The sequence below is a fragment of the Puma concolor genome, chromosome B2, assembly GCF_028749965.1.
Source record: "Puma concolor isolate L17-30 chromosome B2, mPumCon1.1.hap2, whole genome shotgun sequence".
In the NCBI taxonomy this organism is placed as follows: Eukaryota; Metazoa; Chordata; class Mammalia; order Carnivora; family Felidae; genus Puma; species Puma concolor.
The window spans coordinates 2374216-2389890 of record NC_141671.1 but is presented as its reverse complement, the minus strand read 5'-3'; the positions used below and the strand labels follow the sequence as shown (position 1 = coordinate 2389890).

Genomic DNA, 15675 nt, shown 5'->3' with positions numbered 1-15675 from the left:
GGACGGGTGCACGAGTGCTAATTGGGGAGAAATGAGTTCCGATACTACAGACTGCGTAGCTGAGTGATGCCATTTTCACTGCTTCTACGCATGCGCATATGCACCTACAATGCCACAACAATCCACCCCAGTAGGGTAGCACCGCCATCTACTGGAGAATGGAGCCATTACACTAAGTCCTACCCAACTGGACCAACCTTGCTCTTCAAGAAAACAAGTATAGCCTACTTACTTATGGACTATAAAGCACATCACAGTCTGAATTGTAGGGGAAATCAAAGTAAATTCGTCATATTTCAGTCTGTTAGCAGGTCCATCTATTCAATTTTCTTTCTTATCTTTTTGTTCTCTATTTCTTTTTTTCTTGAAAACAGAAAGAGGAAAAATTCATTTTTACTTTCAATTTTAATTAAAAATATTTTCTTTAATTTTTTGACTATATGTTTTACACCTGAGTAAATTTTTTCAAATTCTATTTTACTTCCACAAGTGTATTTTAGTCTAATTCATTGAACTCATTTTTTTTCAAATTTTTCTTTTTTTTTTCTTTTTTTTTTTTATTTATATATGAAATTTATTGTCAAATTGGTTTCCATACAACACCCAGTGCTCATCCCAAAAGGTGCCCTCCTCAGTACCCATCACCCACCCTCTCCTCCCTCCCACCCCCATCAACCCTTAGTTTGTTCTCAGTTCTCAACAGTCTCTTATGCTTTGGCTCTCTCCCACTCTAACCTCTTTTTTTTTTTTTTTGTTCCCCTCCCCCATGGGTTCCTGTTAAGTTTCTCCAGATCCACATAAGAGTGAAACCATATGGTATCTGTCTTTCTCTGTATGGCTTATTTCACTTAGCATCACACTCTCCAGTTCCATCCACGTTGCTACAAAAGGCCATATTTCATTTTTTCTCATTGCCACGTAGTACTCCATTGTGTATATAAACCACAATTTCTTTATCCATTCATCAGTTGATGGACATTTAGGCTCTTTCCATAATTTGGCTATTGTTGAGAGTGCTGCTATGAACATTGAGGTACAAGTGCCCCTATGCATCAGTACTCCTGTGTCCCTTGGATAAATTCCTAGCAGTGCTATTGCTGGGTCATAGGGTAGGTCTATTTTTAATTTTCTGAGGAACCTCCACACTGCTTTCCAGAGCGGCTGCACCAATTTGCATTCCCACCAACAGTGCAAGAGGGTTCCCGTTTCTCCACATCCTCTCCAGCATCTATAGTCTCCTGATTTGTTCATTGTGGCCACTCTGACTGGCATGAGGTGATATCTGAGTGTGGTTTTGATTTGTATTTCCCTGATAAGGAGCGACGCTGAACATCTTTTCATGTGCCTGTTGGCCATCCGGATGTCTTCTTTAGAGAAGTGTCTATTCATATTTTCTGCCCATTTCTTCACTGGGTTATTTGCTTTTCGGGTGTGGAGTTTGGTGAGCTCTTTATAGATTTTGGATACTAGCCCTTTGTCCGATATGTCATTTGCAAATATCTTTTCCCATTCCGTTGGTTGCCTTTTAGTTTTGTTGGTTGTTTCCTTTGCTGTGCAGAAGCTTTTGATCTTCATAAGGTCCCAGTAATTCACTTTTGCTTTTAATTCCCTTGCCTTTGGGGATGTGTCGAGTAAGAGATTGCTCCGGCTGAGGTCAGAAAGGTCTTTTCCTGCTTTCTCCTCTAAGGTTTTGATGGTTTCCTGTCTCACATTCAGGTCCTTTATCCATTTTGAGTTTATTTTTGTGAATGGTGTGAGAAAGTGGTCTAGTTTCAACCTTCTGCATGTTGCTGTCCAGTTCTCCCAGCACCATTTGTTAAAGAGACTGTCTTTTTTCCATTGGATGTTCTTTCCTGCTTTGTCAAAGATGAGTTGGCCATACGTTTGTGGGTCTAGTTCTGGGGTTTCTATTCTATTCCATTGGTCTATGTGTCTGTTTTTGTGCCAATACCATGCTGTCTTGATGATGACAGCTTTGTAGTAGAGGCTAAAGTCTGGGATTGTGATGCCTCCTGCTTTGGTCTTCTTCTTCAAAATTACTTTGGCTATTCGGGGCCTTTTGTGGTTCCATATGAATTTTAGGATTGCTTGTTCTAGTTTCGAGAAGAATGCTGGTGCAATTTTGATTGGGATTGCATTGAATGTGTAGATAGCTTTGGGTAGTATTGACATTTTGATAATATTTATTCTTCCAATCCATGAGCAGGGAATGTCTTTCCATTTCTTTAAATCTTCTTCAATTATCTTCATAAGCTTTCTATAGTTTTCAGCATACAGATCCTTTACATCTTTGGTTAGATTAATTCCTAGGTATTTTATGCTTCTTGGTGCAGTTGTGAATGGGATCAGTTTCTTTATTTGTCTTTCTGTTGCTTCATTGTTAGTGTATAAGAATGCAACTGATTTCTGTACGTTGATTTTGTATCCTGCAACTTTGCTGAATTCATGTATCAGTTCTAGTAGACTTTTGGTGGAGTCTATCGGATTTTCCATGTATAATATCATGTCATCTGCAAAGAGTGAAAGCTTGACTTCATCTTTGCCAATTTTGACGCCTTTGATTTCCTTTTGTTGTCTGATTGCTGATGCTAGAACTTCCAGCACTATGTTAAACAACAGCGGTGAGAGTGGGCATCCCTGTCGTGTTCCTGATCTCAGGGAAAAAGCTCTCAGTTTTTCCCCGTTGAGGATGATGTTAGCTGTGGGCTTTTCATAAATGGCTTTTATGATCTTTAAGTATGTTCCTTCTATCCCGACTTTCTCAAGAGTTTTTATTAAGAAAGGGTGCTGGATTTTGTCAAAGGCCTTTTCTGCATCGATTGACAGGATCATATGGTTCTTCTCTTTTTTTTTTTGTTAATGTGATGTATCACGTTGATTGATTTGCGAATGTTGAACCAGCCCTGCATCCCAGGAATGAATCCCACTTGATCATGGTGAATAATTCTTTTTATATGCCGTTGAATTCGATTTGCTAGTATCTTATTGAGAATTTTTGCATCCATATTCATCAGGGATATTGGCCTGTAGTTCTCTTTGTTTACTGGGTCTCTGTCTGGTTTAGGAATCAAAGTAATACTGGCTTCATAGAATGAGTCTGGAAGTTTTCCTTCCCTTTCTATTTCTTGGAATAGCTTGAGAAGGATAGGTATTATCTCTGCTTTAAACGTCTGGTAGAACTCTCCTGGGAAGCCATCTGGTCCTGGACTCTTATTTGTTGGGAGATTTTTGATAACCGATTCAATATCATCGCTGGTGATGGGTCTGTTCAAGCTTTCTATTTCCTCCTGATTGAGTTTTGGAAGAGTGTGGGTGTTCAGGAATTTGTCCATTTCTTCCAGGTTGTCCAATTTGTTGGCATATAATTTTTCATAGTATTCCCTGATAATTGTTTGTATCTCCGAGGGATTGGTTGTAATAATTCCATTTTCATTCATGATTTTATCTATTTGGGTCATCTCCCTTTTCTTTTTGAGAAGCCTGGCTAGAGGTTTGTCAATTTTGTTTATTTTTTCAAAAAACCAACTCTGGGTTTCGTTGATCTGCTCTACAGTTTTTTTAGATTCTATATTGTTTATTTCTGCTCTGATCTTTATTATTTCTCTTCTTCTGCTGGGTTTAGGCTGCCTTTGCTGTTCTGCTTCTATTTCCTTTAGGTGTGCTGTTAGATTTTGTATTTGGGATTTTTCTTGTTTCTTGAGATAGGCCTGGATTGCAATGTATTTTCCTCTCAGGACTGCCTTCGCTGCGTCCCAAAGCATTTGGATTGTTGTATTTTCATTTTCGTTTGTTTCCATATATTTTTTAATTTCTTCTCGAATTGCCTGGTTGACCCACTCATTCGTTAGTAGGGTGTTCTTTAACCTCCATGCTTTTGGAGGTTTTCCAGACTTTTTTCTGTGGTTGATTTCAAGCTTCATAGCATTGTGGTCTGAAAGTATGCATGGTATGATGTCAATTCTTGTAAACTTATGAAGGGCTGTTTTGTGACCCAGTATATGATCTATCTTGGAGAATGTTCCATGTGCACTCGAGAAGAAAGTATATTCTGTTGCTTTGGGATGCAGAGTTCTAAATATATCTGTCAAGTCCATCTGATCCAATGTCTCATTCAGGGCCCTTGTTTCTTTATTGACCGTGTGTCTAGATGATCTATCCATTTCTGTAAGTGGGGTGTTAAAGTCCCCTGCAATGACCACATTCTTATCAATAAGGTTGCTTGTGTTTATGAGTAATTGTTTTATATATTTGGGCGCTCCGGTATTCGGCGCATAGACATTTATAATTGTTAGCTCTTCCTGATGGATAGACCCTGTCACTATTATATAATGTCCTTCTTCATCTCTTGTTACAGCCTTTAATTTAAAGTCTAGTTTGTCTGATAGAAGTATGGCTACTCCAGCTTTCTCTTGGCTTCCAGTAGCATGATAAATAGTTCTCCATCCCCTCACTCTCAATCTAAAGGTGTCCTCAGGTCTAAAATGAGTCTCTTGTAGACAGCAAATAGATGGGTCTTGTTTTTTTATCCATTCTGATACCCTATGTCTTTTGGTTGGCGCATTTAATCCATTTACATTCAGTGTTATTATAGAAAGATATGGGTTTAGAGTCATTGTGATGTATGTTTTATGCTTGTAGTGATGTCTCTGGTACTTTGTCTCACAGGGTCCCCCTTAGGATCTCTTGTAGGGCTGGTTTAGTGGTGACAAATTCCTTCAGTTTTTGTTTGTTTGGGAAGACCTTTATCTCTCCTTCTATTCTAAATGACAGACTTGCTGGATAAAGGATTCTCGGCTGCATATTTTTTCTGTCTAGCACACTGAAAATCTCGTGCCAATTCTTTCTGGCCTGCCAAGTTTCAAAAGAGAGATCAGTCACGAGTCTTATAGGTCTCCCTTTATATGTGAGGGCACGTTTACCCCTTGCTGCTTTCAGAATTTTCTCTTTATCCTTGTATTTTGCCAGTTTCACTATGATATGTCGTGCAGAAGATCGATTCAAGTTACGTCTGAAGGGAGTTCTCTGTGCCTCTTGGATTTCAATGCCTTTTTCCTTCCCCAGTTCAGGGAAGTTCTCAGCTATTATTTCTTCAAGTACCCCTTCAGCACCTTTCCCTCTCTCTTCCTCCTCTGGGATACCAATTATGCGTAGATTATTTCTTTTTAGTGTATCACTTAGTTCTCTAATTTTCCCCTCATATTCCTGGATTTTTTTATCCCTCTTTTTCTCAGCTTCCTCTTTTTCCATAACTTTATCTTCTAGTTCACCTATTCTCTCCTCTGCCTCTTCAATCCGAGCCGTGGTGGTTTCCATTTTGTTATGCATTTCGTTTAAAGCGTTTTTCAGCTCCTTGTGACTGTTCCTTAGTCCCTTGATCTCTGTAGCAAGAGATTCTCTGCTGTCAGCTATACTGTTTTCAAGCCCAGCGATTAATTTTATGACTATTATTCTAAATTCACTTTCTGTTATATTATTTAAATCCTTTTTGATCAGCTCATTAGCTGTTGTTATTTCCTGGAGATTCTTCTGAGGGGAATTCTTCCGCTTGGTCATTTTGGATAGTCCCTGGCGTGGTGAGGACCTGCAGGGCACTTCCCCTGTGCTGTGGTGTATAACTGGAGTTGGTGGGCGGAGCCGCAGTCAGACCTGATGTCTGCCCCCAGCCCACCGCTGGGGCCACAGTCAGACTGGTGCGTGCCTTCTGTTGCGTGCCTTCTCTTCCCCTCTCCTAGGGGCGGGATTCACTGTGGGGTGGGGTGGTCCGTCTGGGCTACTTGCACACTGCCAGGCTTGTGATGCTGGGGATCTGGCGTCTTAGCTGGGGTGGGTAGGCAAGGTGCACAGGGGCAGGAGGGGCAGGCTTAGCTTGCTTCTCCTTAGGTGATCCACTTCAGGAGGGGCCCTGTGGCAGCAGGAGGGAGTCAGATCCGCTGCCGGAGGTTTGGCTCCGCAGAAGCGCAGAGTTGGGTGTTTGCGCAGAGCGAGCAAGTTCCCTGGCAGGAACTGGTTCTCTTTGGGATTTTGGCTGGGGGATGGGCGGGGGAGATGGCGCTGGCGAGCGCCTTTGTTCCCCACCAAACTGAGCTCTGTCGTCAGGGGGCTCAGCAGCTCTCCTTCCCTTTGTCCTCCAGCCTTCCCGCTTTCTGAGCAGAGCTGTTAACTTATGACCTCCCAGACGCTAAGTCGCGCTTGCTGTCGGAACACAGTCCGTCAGGCCCCTCCGCTTTTTGCAAGCCAGACTCGGGGGCTCTGCTTGGCCGGCGAGCCGCCCCTCCGCCCCAGCTCCCTCCCGCCAGTCTGTGGAGCGCGCACCGCCTCGCCGCCCTTCCTACCCTCTTCCGTGGGCCTCTCGTCTGCGCTTGGCTCCGGCGACTCCGTTCTGCTAATCCTCTGGTGGTTTTCTGGGTTATTTAGGCAGGTGTAGGTGGAATCTAAGTGATCAGCAGGACGCGCGGTGAGCCCAGCGTCCTCCTACGCCGCCATCTTCTCTTTTTCAAATTTTTAAATATTTTCCTTATTTTTCCCCTTTATCTTTTTTCTCTTTTTCATTTCTTTTCTTTTTCTTGAATACAGAAAGAGAAAAAATTCATTTTTATTTTTAATTTTTATTAAAAATATTTTTCTTCAGTTTTTTCTCTACTATATATTCTACCGTTGTGTAATTTTTTTCAAATTCTAGTTTTCTTCCATTATTTCATCTTAGTCTCCTTCATTTTATTCATTTTTTTCAAATTTTCAAACGTTTTCCCTTTTTTCTTCTTTCTTTCCCCTTTTTTCTCTAATCTCTCAAGCCTCTTTCAACACCCAGACAAAAACACACCTAGGATATAGCATCATTTATTCAATTATTTGAGTGTGTGTGTGTAAGTTTTTAATTTTAATATTTTTTCGATTTCAATTCTTTTATTTTTAATCTTTACTATGATTAATTCATTTTATTCCTTCAAAATGATGAAACGAAAAAATTCACCCTCAAAAAAAGAACAGGGAGAAATCACAACCAGGGACCTAACCAACACAGATACAAGCAAGATGTTTGAACCAGAATTTAGAATTGCAATTATACGAATACTAGCTGGAGTCAAAAACACATTAGAATCCATTTCTGTGGCTATACAAGAAGTAACAGCTAGTCAGGATGAAATAAAAAATGTTGTAACTGAGCTGCAATCATGAACGGATGCCATGGCAGCAAGGATAGATGAAACATATCAGCAAATCACTTATAGAGGACAAGCTTACTGAGAAACATGAAGCAGGAAAACAAGAGGGAGTCTAAGGCAAAAGAGCACAATATAAGAATTAGAGACCTCAGTGATTCATTGAAAAGGAATAACATCAGAATCATAGCAGTCCCAGAAGCTGAAGAGACAGAAAATGGGGTAGAAGGTTATGTGAGCAAATCATAGAGGAAAACTTTCCTAACCTGGGGAAAGACACAAACATTAAAATCCAGAAAGCACAGACGACTCTCATTAGATTCAACCAAAACGGACCATCAACAAGGCATACCATAGTCAAATTCACAAAATACTCAGGCAAAAGAGAGAATCATGAGAGCAGCAAGGGAAGAAAAATCCTTAACCTAAAAGGGAAGACAAATCATGTTCACAGCAGACCTATCCACAGAAACTTGGCAGGCAAGCAAGGAGTGCCAGGATATAGTCAGCGTCCTGAGTCAGAAAAATATGCAGCCAAGAATGGTTTATCCAACAAGTCTGTCATTAAAAATAGAATGAGAAATAAAAAGTTTACAAACAAACATTCAAGGAGTTCATGACCACTAAACCAGCCCTGAAATAAAGTTTAAGAGCGACTGTCTAAGAGGAGAAAAGACCAACAAACAAAAACACCAAAACCCAAAAAGATCAGAAGTAACAAAGACTAGAAAGGTACAGACAACACCACCAGAAACTCCAACTCCACGAGAAACATAATGGCAATACTGGACTAAACACTCCAATCAAAACACATAGGATAACAGAATGGATAAGAAAACAAGATCCATCCATATACTGTTTACAAGAGACCCATTTTAGACCTAAAGACACTTTCAGATTGAAAGTAAGGGGATGGAGAAACATCTATCATACTAATGGCCACAAAAATAAAGCCAGAGTAGCCATACTTATATCAGACAATCTAGATTTTAAAATAAAGACTGAGGTGCCTGGGTGGCTCATTCGGTTAAGTGTCTGATTTCTGCTCAGGTCAAAATCTCACAGTACATGAGTTTGAGCACGTCATTGGGCTCTGTGCTGACAGCTCAGAGCCTGGTACCTGGATTCTGTGTCTCCCTCTCTCTCTCTCTGCCCCTCCCTCACTCATGCTATCTCTCTCTATCAAAAATCAATAAATGTTAAAAAATTTTAAATAAAGGCTGTAACAAAAGATCAAGAAGGGCATTATATCATAACTAACAGGCCTATCCATCAAGAAGATCTAACAACTGTAAACATTTATGCTCGAAACGTTAGGCACCCAAATTTATAAATCAATCACACACACAAAGACTCATCGGTAATAATACCAGTAACAATAATAATACCAGTAATAATAATAGTAATGGACTGCAGCACTCAATTGGCAGCAATGCACATATCGTCTAAACAGAAAATCAACAAAAAAACAATGATTATGAATGACACACCACACGAAATAGACTTAACAGATATATTCAGAATTATTTCATCCTAAAGTAATGGAATACACGTTCTTCTCAAGTGCGCATGGGACATTCTCCAGAATAGATCACATACTGGGACACAAATCAGCCCTCAGAGCAAAAAAGATGAAGATCACACCACGCATATTTTCACACCACAACACTATGAAACTCGAAATCAATCACAAGAAAAAAGGTAGAAAGATAACGAATACTTGGAGACTAAAGACAATGTTACTAACTAATGAATGGGCTAACCAAGAAATTAAGAAGGAAATTAAAAAGTACATGGAAGCCAATCAAAATGATAACACCAAAGCCCAGGACCTATGGGATGCAGTAATGGTGGTCATAAGAGGGAAATATATAGCAATCGAGGCCTTGCTAAAGATGGAAGAAGGGTCTAACCTTACACTTAAAGAGCTGGAAAAAGAACAGCAAATAAAACCCCACACCAGCAGAAGATAGGAAATAATAAAGACTAGAGCAGAAAGTAAGGCTATCAAAACCAGAAAACCCAGTAGAACAGATCAATGAAATCAGAAGATGGCTCTTGGAAAGAGTTAACCAATATGATAAATCCATATCCAGTTTGATCAAAAATAAAAAGGAAAGGACCCAAATAAATAAAATAAAGAATCGCATGGGAATACAAGCTGGTGCAGCCACTCTGGAAAACAGTATGGACTTCCTCAAAAAGCTAAAAATAGAATTACCCTACAACCCAGCAATTGCACTACTAGGCATTTATCCATGGGTTACACGTGTGCTGTTTCAAAGGCACACATGCACCCCCATGTTTATAGCACCACTATCGACAATAACCAAAGTATGGAAAGAGCCAAAATGTCCATTGATGGATGAATGGATAAAGACGTGGTATATATATACATACAACGGAGTATCACTCGGCGATAAAAAAGAATGAAATCTTGCCATTTGCAACTACGTGGATGGAACTGGGGGGTATTATGCTAAGTGAAATCAGTCAGTCAGAGAAAGACAAAAAACATATGACTTCACTCATATGAGGACTTTAAAAGACAAAACAGATGAACATAAGGGAAGGGAAACAATATATACAAACAGGGAGGGGGACAAAACAGAAGAGACTCATAAATATGGAGAACAAACAGAGGGTTACTGGAGGGATTGTGGGAGGGGGGATGGGCTAAATGGGTAAGGGCCACTAAGGAATCTACTCCTGAAATCACTGTTGCACTATATGCTAACTAATTTGGATGTAAACTTTAAAAAATACAAAATACAATTCAAAAAATAATTTAAAAAAATCAAGAATCACAGAGGACAGATCACCACCAACACAGCAGAAATATAAACAATAATAAGAGAATATTATGAGCAATTAGACACCAATAAAATGGGCAATCTGGAAGAAGTGGACAAATTCTTAGAAACACATAAACAACCAAAACTGAAACAGGAAGAAACAGAAACTTTTAACACACCCATAAACAGTAAAGGAATTGAATTAGTAATCAAAACTGTCCCAAAAAACAAGAGTCCAGGGCTGGATGGCTTTCCAGGGGAATTCTACCACATATTTTAAGAAGAGTTAACACCTATTCTTTTGAGGCCATGCCAAAAATAGAAATGGAAGGAAACCTTACAAACTCATTCTGTGAGACCATCATTACCTTGATTCCAAAACCAGACAAAGAACCCACTCAAAAGGAGAATTACAGAACAATTTCCCTGATAAATATGGATGCAAAAATCCTCAGTGAGATAATAGCGAGCCAAATCACACAATGCATTAAAAGAACTATTCAACAAGACCAAGTGGGATTTATACCTGGGACACAGGGCTAGTTCAATATCTGCAAATCAATCAGCGTGATACATCACATCACTAAAAGAAAGGACAAGAACCACATGGTCCTCTCATTAGATGGAGAGAAAGCCTTTGACAAAATACAGCATCCTTTCTTGACAAAAACCCTCAAAAAGGTAGTGCTAGAAGGCTCATACCTCAAGATCACAAATGCCATAAATGAAAGACCTAATGTTACTATCGTCCTCAATAGGGAAAAACTGAGAGCTTTTCCCCTAAGATCAGGAACAGGACAGGGATGCCCATTCTCACCACTGTTACTCAACATAGTATTGGAAGTCTTAGACTCAGCAATCAGACAACACAGAGGAATAAAAGACATCCAAATAAGCCAGGAGGAAGACACACTCACTCCTCACAGATGATATGACACTCTATGTGGAAAACTCAACAGATTCCACCAAAACACTTCTAGAACTGATCCATGAATTCAGCAAGGTTGCAGGATGTAAAATCCATGCACAGAAATCCATTGCATTCCTATACACCAATAATGAACCAACAGTAAGAGAAATCAGGAAATCGATCCCATTTACCAGTGCACCAAAACCCGTAAAATACCCACCAATAAGCATAACCAAAGAGGTGAAAAATCAATGCACTGAAAACTATAGAAAACTTATCAAAGACATTGAAGAAGACACACAAGAAAATGGCAAAATGTTCCATACTCCTGGATGGGAAGAACAAAGATTGTTAACAGGTCGATACTACTCAGGCAATCAACATATTCAATGCAATCCCTATCAAAGCAACACCCGCATTCTTCACAGAGCTAGAACAATCTTAAAATTTGTATGGAACCAGAAAACAACTAAATAGACAAAGCAATCTTGAAAAAGAAAACCGAAGCTGGAGGTACCACGATGCTGGACTGCAAGACGTATTACACCTTAACTGAATAGCCACCCAGGTGCCTAGGTACAATATGATTTTTGATAACAGGATTGTAATAGAGATATTCAGTGAAGATAACAAAGCTCAGAGGCATTTAGTCAAAACAAAAAGTCAAAAGACAAGACAAATCCAGAATTCCCACCTGGCTGAGATTAGGGGATTATTCCTCCTTTACCATTTCTCTGCAGTGTTCCAAGATTCTAATTGTTACAAAGCTAAAGGGCAATTATCAATAATTAATGGCACCTGCCTCACAGGCTTGTTTTGAGGAATGAATAAACACACACAAAGCATTTCTGAGAGAAACAATAAGATGTGTTACAAAGCTGTAATGATCAAGACAGTATGGTACTGGCACAAAAAACAGACACATTAATGGAACTGAGTGTTCTCCACAATAAGAGAACCTAGAAATGGACCCACAAATGTATGGCCAACCAATCTTTGACAAAGCAGGAAAGAATTTCCAATGGAATAAATAAAGTCTCTTCAGCAAATGGTGCTGGGAAAACTAGACAGCAACATGCAGAAAAATGAACCTTCACCACTTTCCTTCACCATACACAAAAATAAACTCAAAATGGAAGAAAGACCTAAATGTAACACAGGAAGCCATCAAAATCCTAGAGCAGAAAGCAGGCAAAAACCTCTTTGACCTGGGAAGCAGCAACTTTCTCACTCAACGCATCTGCAGAGGCAAGGGAAACAGAAAGAAAAATGAACTATTGGGACCTTAGCAAAATACAAAGCTTCTGCACAGTGAAGGAAACAATCAGCAAATAAAAGCAACCTACAGCATGGGAGAAGATATTTCCAAATGATATATCAGATAAAGGGTTAGTATGCAAAATCTATAAAGACCTTATCAAACTCAAAAAATGAGTAATCCAGTGAAGAAATGGGCCAAACACATGAATAGACACTTGTCCAAAGAAGACATCCAGGTGGCTAACACATGAAAAAATGTTCAAAATCACTTATCATCAGGGAAATACAAATCAAAACCACAATGAGATATCACCTCACACCTGTCAGAATGGCTAACATTAACAACTCAGGCAATGACAGATGTTGGCAAGGATGCAGAGAAAGAGGATCTCTTTTGTACTACTGCTGGGAATGCAAACTGGTGCAGCCACTCTGGAAAACACTATGTGGGTTCCTCAAAAAATTAAAAATAGAACTACCTTATGACCCAGCAATTGCACTAGTAGGTATTCATCCAAGGGATACAGGTGTGTTGTTTTAAAAGGGCACATGCACCCCACTGCACAAGAGCAGTGCTATCGACAATAGCCAAATTATGGAAAGAGACCTACTGTCCATTGATGGATGAATGGATAAAGAAGAACTGGTAAATATATGCGATGGAGTATTACTCAGCAGTCAAAAATAATGAAATCTTGCCAATTGCAGTGACATAGATAGAACTAGACTGTATTTTGCTGAGTGAAATAAATCGATCAGAGAAAGACAAATATCATGATTTCACTTATATGTGGAATTTAAGACATTTAATGGATTAACTGAGGAGAAGGGAAGGACCAAAAAGAAAAACAGAAGGAGGCATACGATAGGAGACTCTTACATACAAACAACAAACTGAGGGATGCTGGAGGAGAGAGGAGTGGGGGCATGGGCGAAATGTGTGATGGGTATTAGGAGGGCACTTCTTGGGAAGAGTACATGGCTTCATATGTAAGTGATGAATCACTGGGTTTTACTCCCGAAACCAATACAACACTATCTGTTAACTAACTTGAATTGAAATAAATACATTTATTTTAAAAAGAAATAATATTTACGATAAAGATGAATAAGTAAAAACACTTAATTAAAAAAACTAGAATAAAATCATTTGAAAAATATTTCAAATTTACTTGTGTTTCAAAGTTAAAAGAAAACTACTGAATGGGAGAAGATATTGACAAATGACATAAACAATAAAGGGTTTATATCATAATTCATAAAGGTCTTATACGTACAATGCCCAAAATACAAATGATCCAATTAAAAATGGCCAGAATACATGAATAGACATTCTCCAAAGAAGACAACATGATGACAAAAAAACACGTCAAAACATGCTCAACATCACTGATCATCAGGTAAATACAAACCAAAAATGCAAAGATATGTCACTTCACCCATGTGAGAATAGCTAAAATCAACAATACAAGAAACAACAGGTGTTGTCAAGGATATTTACAAATGGGAACTCTCTTGCATGTTGAATCCATGAATTCAGAGTTTGAACACTCGTTGCGTAAAACAATGAAGTAAGGTAATTCTCATGAGAGTCATCAGGGGAAACGTTGGATGACACGTCCAGACAAAAATCTTAGGGGCTCTGACATTCAAAGTGTTCCATCACAGGGTCTTCTGTACCGAGTCATCTGGAGTCATAGCCCCTACAGAGCACCTTCTTCATTGCTCCAGTCACATCCTTGTTCCGCAGGGTATATATAAACGGGTTGACCATGGGGGTGACGATGGTGTAGAAGAGAGAAACGAACTTGCCCTGATCCTGGGAGTAGTTGTTGCTGGGCTGCAGGTAAGCATAGATGGCCGTGCCATAGAAGAGGGAGACCACGGTGAGGTGGGACCCACATGTTCCAAACACTTTCCTCTGTCCTGCGGCTGACTTTATTCTTAGCACTACCCTGACAACATGACCATAGGAGAACGTGATTAATGCCACAGGTATGAAGAGAATGATCACACCAAAAAACAAGAGCTCAGACTCATACACAGTGGTGTCAACACAGGCAAGCTTGAGCAGTGGGGGCATCTCACAAAGGAAGTGGTCTATTTTATTTCTCCCACAGAGTGGTACAAGGAAGGTGAGCACCGTCTGCAATGAGGAGGTAGCAAAACCAAGGAACCATGATGCAGAAGCCATCAGGGCACAGAGACGGGGGTGCATGATCACTGTGTAGTGCAGGGGCCTGCAGATGGCTGCGTAGCGGTCAAATGCCATCACCCCTAACAGAATGCATTCTGTGCATCCCAACCCTAGAGCAACGAACATCTGAGCTACACAGCCGCCGAAAGAGATAGACTTGTCTGCTCCCCTGAGATGAACCAGCAGCTGAGGAACAATACTGGTCGTGTAACACAGGTCCAGAAAGCTTAGGTTGGACAGGAAAAAGTACATGGGAGTCTGCAGGTGTGGGTCCAGGCGGGACAACGCAATGATGCTTGTGTTTCCCAGCAGGGTGAGCAGATAGAAGATCAGAAGAACCACAAAGAGGACTTGCTCCAGCTGAGGCCGGTCAGAGAAACCCAGCAGGATAAAGCCAGTGAAAGAACTTCCATTTTTCTGGTCCATTCTTTCTTATCACATGTTTCCTGTCAAGACCAAGCATTTAGCAATTTTTAAAAGCAATCTTCAAAGCAATAAAATGTTGGCAGGATGTGAATTTTGCATGTTATAAGACAGGGCATGGGATTGCATAAGTAACTCTTTGAATAAATTATGGACTCATGAAATTGCCATTGTTCATATTAATTAATTCTATATTATCAGAAAAGAAAATCATAATATTTAATGTAAGAAAAATCAAATAATGGACCTATGTCTGCATCCCTCATAGGTACAAAATGTCTTTCAGTTTCAGCCTAGTAGGCTGAAAGTACTATAAAATATGTGTGTGCACGACCGTGTTTATAGCAACACTATCAACAATGGCCAAAGTATGGAAAGAGCCCAAATGTCCACCAATGAATGAATGGATAAAGAAGATGTGGTATAAACATACAATGGAGAATTACTCAGCAATCAAAAAAGAATGAAATCGTGCCACTTGCATCTATGCGGATGGAACTGGGGGGTATTATGCTAAGTGAAATTAGTCAGTCAGAGAAAGACAAAAATCATATGACTTCACTCATATGAGGACTTTAAGAGAAAAAACAGATGAACATAAGGGAAGGGAAGCAAAAATAATATAAAAACAGGGAGGGGGACAAAACAGAAGGCACTCATAAATATGGAGAACAAACTGAGGGTTGCTGGAGGGGTTGTGGGAGGGAAGATGGGCTACATGGGTAAGGGGTATTAAGGAATGTACTCCTGAAATCAATGCTAACTAATTTGGATGTAAATTGAAAAAAATAAAAAAGAGAATTTAAAATCAATAAAATAAATGAAATAAAAATATGTGTGCATTTCAGAGAAAATCGGGATAAGGGAAAAGAGGGAGGGAAATCAGAAAGAATAGGAAAGTGCTGCACACAGAGTGATAGTCAGCATTTT

At 39.7% G+C, this 15675-nt stretch overlaps 1 protein-coding gene across 1 annotated transcript; it reads right to left on the bottom strand.

Moving 5' to 3' along the window:
- Window positions 1-13809: 13809 nt before the first annotated feature.
- On the bottom strand, window positions 13810-14749 carry LOC147580586 (olfactory receptor 2B8-like). The gene has a single exon (XM_086705919.1). It carries the CDS (start codon window positions 14746-14748, stop codon window positions 13810-13812), a length of 939 nt encoding a protein of 312 aa, XP_086562045.1. The 5' UTR covers window position 14749.
- Window positions 14750-15675: the final 926 nt, after the last annotated feature.